Source organism: Anopheles merus, unplaced genomic scaffold (genome assembly GCF_017562075.2).
Source record: "Anopheles merus strain MAF unplaced genomic scaffold, AmerM5.1 LNR4000795, whole genome shotgun sequence".
In the NCBI taxonomy this organism is placed as follows: domain Eukaryota; kingdom Metazoa; phylum Arthropoda; class Insecta; order Diptera; family Culicidae; genus Anopheles; species Anopheles merus.
Genome location: NW_024428375.1, coordinates 22855 through 30704, shown reverse-complemented (window position 1 = coordinate 30704; position 7850 = coordinate 22855). Strand labels below are relative to the sequence as shown.

General features: G+C 37.4%; 1 protein-coding gene across 1 annotated transcript; it reads right to left on the bottom strand.

Moving 5' to 3' along the window:
• Positions 1-6925: 6925 nt before the first annotated feature.
• On the bottom strand, positions 6926-7850 carry LOC121603054. The gene is made up of 2 exons (XM_041931789.1): positions 7745-7850; positions 6926-7683 (listed from the first exon to the last, which is right to left on the bottom strand). Exons 1-2 carry the CDS (start codon positions 7776-7778, stop codon positions 6926-6928), a joined length of 792 nt encoding a protein of 263 aa, XP_041787723.1. The 5' UTR covers positions 7779-7850.

Genomic DNA, 7850 nt, shown 5'->3' with positions numbered 1-7850 from the left:
TTGAAGTCTTCCAGTGCAAATCTTACCTCTCTTGTGGGTTGGAATCCCTTTTCGAATTATGTTCATTGACCAAATAATTCATTGAGAGTCTTTGCAAATGGAGGTAAAAGCTCTAACAATTGTAAAAGCTGCCGCATGTTCTCACGATCAACAGGATCGCCACGACGTGTTCCTTCTATAAATTAATAAATCCTTCCACAAGCCCTTTGAACGATTTCGATAATTTTAGGAACCTGCCGGTGCATAGGCTTTGGGTATAATATCAAGCACGGGAAATTGCTCTTGTGGGTGATAAAATGGCTGCATTGCTGTGGCTGTAAAGAAATAGCAATAATTAGTAATGTATGTTCTGTATCGCTTACAGTATGCACTTACCAACAGCCACTAGGGCGAGCAGTACTATGATAGTTTTCATGTTGCGAGCTGAACGATGTATTCGTTGAGGACTACTACCCAGTGTGAAGAATTGAGGGTACAAGCTTGGCGTTTTATAGTGGTTCAGAAAGGACACATTTGAGCTATCGGTGGTGCTCGTTCAATGCAAGATAGTTACAGGAATTAGGAATGCAATAATAATTGAGCACAGTTTGAATAGCCGTGGAGCAGCATTGAAAATGTTATAAAGCTACTTAGTTTTGTGTATCATGTTTTAATTTTATTTAATATTGATTGGTATAACCGATAATAATACGATATTACATAACGATACTTGATCGTTAATCCATCGTAGTCTTTGGCCAAATTGCGATCGATACAGTCCAATGTTTATGGTACTGTATTGTCGAGAATAGGAGTAGCTACCATCACAAGGTAGTAGAAAAGTAATTTATACTGGAGATACTGAATGCTAGCTAAACAAAAAAAATTAACATCGGTTTTCTAACATTGTGCGACAAAATCAAAGAGTAATCTAAATGTTGTTAGAGTCAAATAGATATTTGTTGAAACGGTATCGTTTAAGATCAGTTCCTACTAGGAAGTACAATGCAGTGATCGGTTAATGACAATTATGTTTTAACCGATGCTTAAATAATGAAATGATCCATTCAAAAACAACAAAAAATACTATTACTAGCCTGTCATCGGTTCAATAAATAATCGAAAGAGATAAACCTTGAACTGTTAATAGAAAATAGGCAATATGATTAATTTGGAAGGTCAAAATATATATAAAAAGCCAAATTGACATTGAAATTAAAATGAGAGGTAGTTTAATAACTAAAACATAGCAAAAGGAGAACTGGAAACGGAATCGCCAATAAAAACGATAAACTTAAACTCCATGTATGTATAATACTAAATCGGTAGCTTTAAAAGTTGATCTAAGGGAATGTTTTGAAAAGCATGTTAGATGTATTCGGATACCGTTGTAGACGTTGTATCGTATGGTTTAATCGAGTAAGATAAAAGCCTTAGTTTATATTTGGTAAAGATATTTATTTTTTTTTTGTATTTTTTGTGTTTGTTTAAGCCGTACACCGCCAGAAACCAGTAAAAAATGGTTTAGAACCACTTTGCAAAGAAACAAAAATGATTCAAGTGTTATAGTAGACGGCTCCCATTTTAGAATTCGATTTCAAATGGATTGTCATAGTCGTTACAGTTCCTGTCGGACGGATTACATCTTGGAGGCTTGCGCGGTTCAGCGTCTACATCTCGTAGGGCGGGTTTGATTTGATGTACCCCCAATAACCAATTTAGGACATGTTGAATGTTGAGTGCGTCTTGGTCTCTTGTAGGACTTACACGAACTGGGCGGTCAAAATAATAACTTCTCCATGGTATTGAAGCGGCGAACGCTGGAAGCAATGGAAGGTTTAAGAGATCGTGAAAACTGACGCTAACCTGATACCCACTTACCCATCGCAATCAGGGACAGCAGTACTACGATGGTTTTCATTTCTACTGCGTCTTTAGGACTGACCGGCGGACTATGGTGGAGGCGATGTTTTATAGTGATTCAAGATGAGTAGTGTACAACAAATGGGTCATGTAAATTGGGAATAATAAGCGTGATGCTTTACTGTAACTGATTGCCTGTGCTTACGTTATGGATGTTAGAGCTACTTCGATAAGCAGAGCTTTCGTTGATGTTCTGGTAGAATTGCTATAGTGGTGTGACAAGCAAGTACATATGCTGTACAGCTTGGTAAGTACTAGCAAATTGCACCAAGTTGTCAAAAACTAGTTGAGTTGGTTCATTTATAGAATTTTTGGGGCAAAACGTGTCTATGTTAATCTCGTTTCAATGTTTAATAATACTTTAATTTTTTATAACAATGATCTCGTTTATTTTAAGCCATATGGTTGAATTTTGCAGTCTATCAGTGGAACAGTAGTTATCATCCGGGTTGTATCCATGTGACAGTTAAGGTCCGCCATATCGGATAAAAGTATTTGTGTACAAACTAAAATACATTATAAAATTGTTTTATTTTTCTTTTTCTGTTTGAAATGTGCTATAGAACTTTTGTGAAACTTTAAAAATGATTCAAATAACGTTTTACTTTTCTTCACACAATATTTATGCATCTCCCAATAAAATTAATATTTCATTTACTAACCTGAACGTGCCTGAGACGGATCGGCGTTTATTTCAATATTTATTAGGCTGAAATAATCTGGGCTGAAAATCTAAGGCTAGTTCTGTGTGTGGTTTTGTAAAGAGGGATGATATGATTTAAGACTGCAAGTGACAAACACCATGTAAACATCTGGCTGATATCGTAAAAGCCCCCAATGTTAGAAATATTTTTAATACTTTCAATGCAATAAGTTAACGCTAACTGGTTAGCGTTTGTTTAAATACAATGCAGGTAGGTATTTATCCCAGGCCTTTCCTATTATTTTGATCCTCGATTTACTATCCTTACAACAGGGGACAGTGGAGAAACAGAGAAACAGGGGAGAGAGCAATCTAGAACGTAAGATGCATTTGAGAGAGTTGGTGATAATAATGATCGGCGATGTGACGAGCATTACATTTTCAGAGCCAGTGAGCGGCATCAATAAAAAAACGTGTACGAATAATTGTTTTGCTTACTTGTTTTGTTTACTTTGCAATTTTCAGCTTAAAAAATATTGCAAGCACGGACGATACATAAATTTCCCACTGTTAAATGTAAAAGCTGGGAAAGATTCTTATCAAGTTTCCACAGATTGCGCTGTTCGGAGGGTCGATTTATCCACGAAGCATGTACCTCGGTTCATCCGCTTTTCTGGTCGTTGTGGAATATTTTTGATTCTGACGCAACATCTCAGCAGGCGGGCCAGCATCCGTTGTATACTCGAGGCCTCCAACAGGTGCGGTAATTCCTGCAGCCCTGGATGACCCTACAGTTGCCGCATGGGCGATGGTAGCTATTGGTGAAAGAAAACGGTTAAAACTCGACCACTTTCAGTGTGGAAGAAAGCAAACACTTTTACCCAGTACTGTCAAAAATCCAAGGAATAGTATAAGCTTCATACTTGATGCGTTTCTGTCGAGCTGTTTATGCGACTGCCCTGATCGATGATAGTGGTCCGGTGGTTTTATAGCAACCTTTTCCACGGTAGCCAATGGATTTGCATGCATGATTGGCGAGCATGATCTAGCGTGATTTAGGGATAAATTGATTATCGAACGTTTCCCGATTGGATGAAGTTGATAAGAAACGGTTCTTATTTTCAAAATATTTTTTTTGTATAAAAATTATACAGCGGCATTAACGCTGAATTGTAATACGCATTAGAATAATATACTTTATAGATCATTTAGAAAGAAATATTTACTAAATTTGATGTTTGCAAAGCTTCTTTAGAGAAATAAAAATCATTCAAATACATATAAAAAATCTTTTGACTAAAAAAAAACAATATGCGGGTAGTTTATAAATATTTTACGAAAGAAAACCTAAAACTCTCGTGAATTAGGCAGGCCAAGATCGCAAAGCAGTTCTAGCGCTGGATAATCTAAGCTAAGCTCGTGAATTCACGAGAACAATAAAAATTTGGACACCTCATTCCGTAAAGAAAAAATTGCTTTTATTATATCATAATTTTATTGTATAATTCTTCCTAACATTGTGCAGCTTTATCATACGCATCTGTTACTGATTATAAGCATTTTGGCATGGTTTTTACTATCTTTAGGACACATTTTAACCCATTAATCTCCCATTCCTTCGTGATTTCATTACAAAGGTAATTACATAGTGAATTCATGGATCCAGCAGCGTATTTAGCCAAAAAATGGATCGATGATCTAGAAAAAGGACACAAAGTCGTAAAACTCTTAAAACAGCAGGTATGCGGCATCGAATGATATGTACTGCATTGTGTATGTGTATTATACGAATAAATTAAGTAAATATAAAGTCTGAATTTAAAATGCTTTTATTAAAACACTGCTATGCACATTCTCTAATGCTTCATTTTAATGACTCCGCGGTCATTATTTGCCACCACGTTCTTCCGGTATTGATGGAAGTTTGGTAGTTGTGGGAGGGGGCCGCTGCCGCAACATGTCAGTCAGGAGTGCTCCGTTGGAACCGTTCTGCATATGCTTGTAGGTGGGTGTATTCCCGCCCGGGTACGCTGCATGCGAACCGCATACTGAGGGAAAAGAAAGATCATAAAGAAAGAACGGTTATGAATTAACTATGAATTTGATTAACACATCAATAGGTTATACAATAAACTTACCAAGAATTGTCACAAGAGCCAAGAACAGTATTGCTTTCATGTTGCTTGAATTCAAAGTACAACTTGCACAGTGATGGAAGGAAATGAACTAAAGCGTTGTTTTATAGTAGCAAATTGTTTTTGATTGTACACGTTTAGTTGAAGCATGCATAATGTAATATTCTGTGGAACAAAACTTTACTTTTTGCGTAGAGTGTACATATCTACCGTATCTTACCTTTAAATATTATGTTTTGTGAAATAAAATCTGATACATCGAATGCTGCTCAATCATTATTTACTGCAAATGTATGGTCCCCCTAGCAGAAGTGATATTACTGCGATGTCAAACTGTTTGAACTACGAAGGTATCTAGAACGCATTATATTAGACAAATATGTATAAAACAAAACGTTCATAAATTATAAGTTATAAGTTGTGCAGTATTAGAAGGCTTTGGTAAATATAAGAAACAAACTACAACATGACTTTTATTTCACATTATTTTTGATGGGTTTCTAATTTATTTAAAAAATGTATAGTTTTGAACTTAACCTAACAAAAAGTAACAATTTATTCTCCTTTTAATGCAGCTGCTAGGAAGGCTATGGTCTCGGTTTTCCTTAGCTATTATTGTAGTTGGCAATGACTAGCTTGGTTGGTTAACCCATTGCAGAAGAGTCCTTTACCAGCATTGAAAAAATAATGATATTAAATTACTTCAAAGTCTATACAAAACTAAAGCAAAAAAAGCGTTGAAAATTTGGCATGGTAAAGAGAAATTTAAAAGAATGTGATGAGGAAATTTGCATTTCTCATGTAATTGTGAGTTGTTCGTTATTATATGTGCCACCAATATCAATCTGTTTGGGACGCTGTTGATTGTGAACACCGTTTATGAAAGATATAAACGATGACCTTAAAGTGATGATCTTCGACATTGGCTCATCTAATTCTTGGGGATGGTTGTTTGGAACCACTGAAAAGTATATCATCTTTTTGGATATATATTTCAGCTTCTTTCCAGTTATTTTCTGCAAATGATAATAGTGTCAGAGCTTGCGATTGTGACTCCTGTTGTATACAACAATGTAATAATTTAATTGAATGGTGTTTTTCCATGTTTTGTTACCGAGATTATTCTTCTGCTCATCTTATGTATGGATTGAACAAAACTAGTTAATATTTTAAAAAATTATAGCAGCTTCAAATTCGAAAACCAAGTAGAAGCAGAAGTGCACTGAACGACCTCAAGGTCCACTAGTTTGACATCTTTGTGATATGAGTTTACTACACCTTTCATTCAATAGAAAACCTTTCATTTTATTATTCGAAAAAAAAACCTGTTGCACGCAACGAGCACTTCGGTAAGAAATGAAATAAAGCAAATCGATGTATTACATTTGCTTCCATTGTAATGCATTGATTGAATCCAATTCTAGGCTTGTTGCACAATGCTTATGTACGATGGTTTTGGAATTAAAACTTGTTCAATAAACCATGCCTGCCCCTTCCACGTTCCTCCGGTATCGGAGGTAGCTTGGTGAAGTTATTCGGAATCTTTTGGCGCAGCATATCACTGAACTCCATTTCGGCTGCTTCAGCTTCGTTTGCTTCCATCGCATACAGGAAGCTTACTGTGGCTGTAAGTATACGCACAGAAAGAAAATGATGCGATGAAAGGACACGGTGTTGTTGATTCTTCTGCAGCGACTTACCAAGAATCACCAGACAGCTAAGCAACAGCATGAGCCTGAAGTTCATTTTGAGATTACAGTTAATAGCTGATGCTTGACTTGGTTTGAACTTATTCCCAGAAACTGGAATGCGAATGAAACAATGCACTCGTTGTTTTATAGTCAGCTTTGCTGGTTCAGGGTAATCAATTTGAGGTGTAAAATCGTAAGGAAACTTATTGATATTTCACATTATTAAACCATTTGCTGTCTAAAATGTGATTAGATATGGATGGATATTTTACGTAAAATGGGTATCAAATAAACCATAGCATTGATTTAAGAGTATCTGGCTGAAAAGTGAATATATTGAGACAAGGAGGACCTATCACAGTGAAGCGCTGAAGCGATCTCAGCATCATTGGTTGTGAATCCTCAAAATTATATCTTATTATATCTCAAACATATTAAATACGTTGAGAATTTCGATACGAAAAATATTAAAGCATAGAACTAACCGTAAAGGATCGTACCAAGGTAAGCTTGCTAAGTCCATAGCCGTAGGAATTAAAAACTGTTCTTTATTTTCAAATGAAATCAACAGAACATACATGATGTCTTTCGCAATTGCGTGGTATTCCTAGTGGTGAGTTTGGATAATCTATCCCGTTACTCTCAACGTGTATGTGCTCGTGTTCGTGACCAGCGTCAGTGGTCGTCATGATTGGTGCGGAATCGTACCGCCTAAAGCTGCTTCTTCTTGGAACGTACAAAGGATTAGGCCTTGATGGCGGTCTCGGTGGTTGGGTGGCTGGTAAAACTTTAAGGTGACAGTTATAATCTGGTGCTGTACAGCTGGTAGCGCCATGTGAAGGTTCTGATTGAACGACCACATTCACGTTGACCACTATCGGGGATGGTGCAGAGGGCGTATTGGCTGCGGTAGCGTTTGTAGTAGCATTGGGTGAATCCGACTGTGCCGTGGTCGTTTTGGTTTGGCCGATTGTCACAGGCTTTTTGGCGGAACTATCCCCCGGAGATTCGGATGTATCTTTTCTGGGGTTTTTACCACCCTTTACATCTTGCTGTTGATCCTGCGATCTTACTGCCGGTGTTGTTGACGTGGCTTGCTGATGAGTTGTTTTCTTAATGCCTGTCGGCTCTGTTATCTGTTGCCCCGTTTTAGCATCGTCAAATTCGCCATCCTCTTCAATGACTGGATCCGTAGTGGGAGCGCCTTTGACAGCGGATTTCATATCCGGCGGTAGAGTGTTCTGCTGTCGCACCTTTCGCACCAGGGCGGGAACCTCATCCGCCAATACGGTGGTGGACGGACATATCAGACCTTAGGGAGGAAAGAGCACGCGATAAATCACAGTAAAATTCTACTACCTTCCACAGCTTACCCAAAGCAAACACCCAAAGAATTAGAACGTTCATGTTGCTAGCACACCATTCACTAGAATGAAGTGAGCAAATCTTGAGCAAGTGTAATAAAAGGGGCTTGCAGCG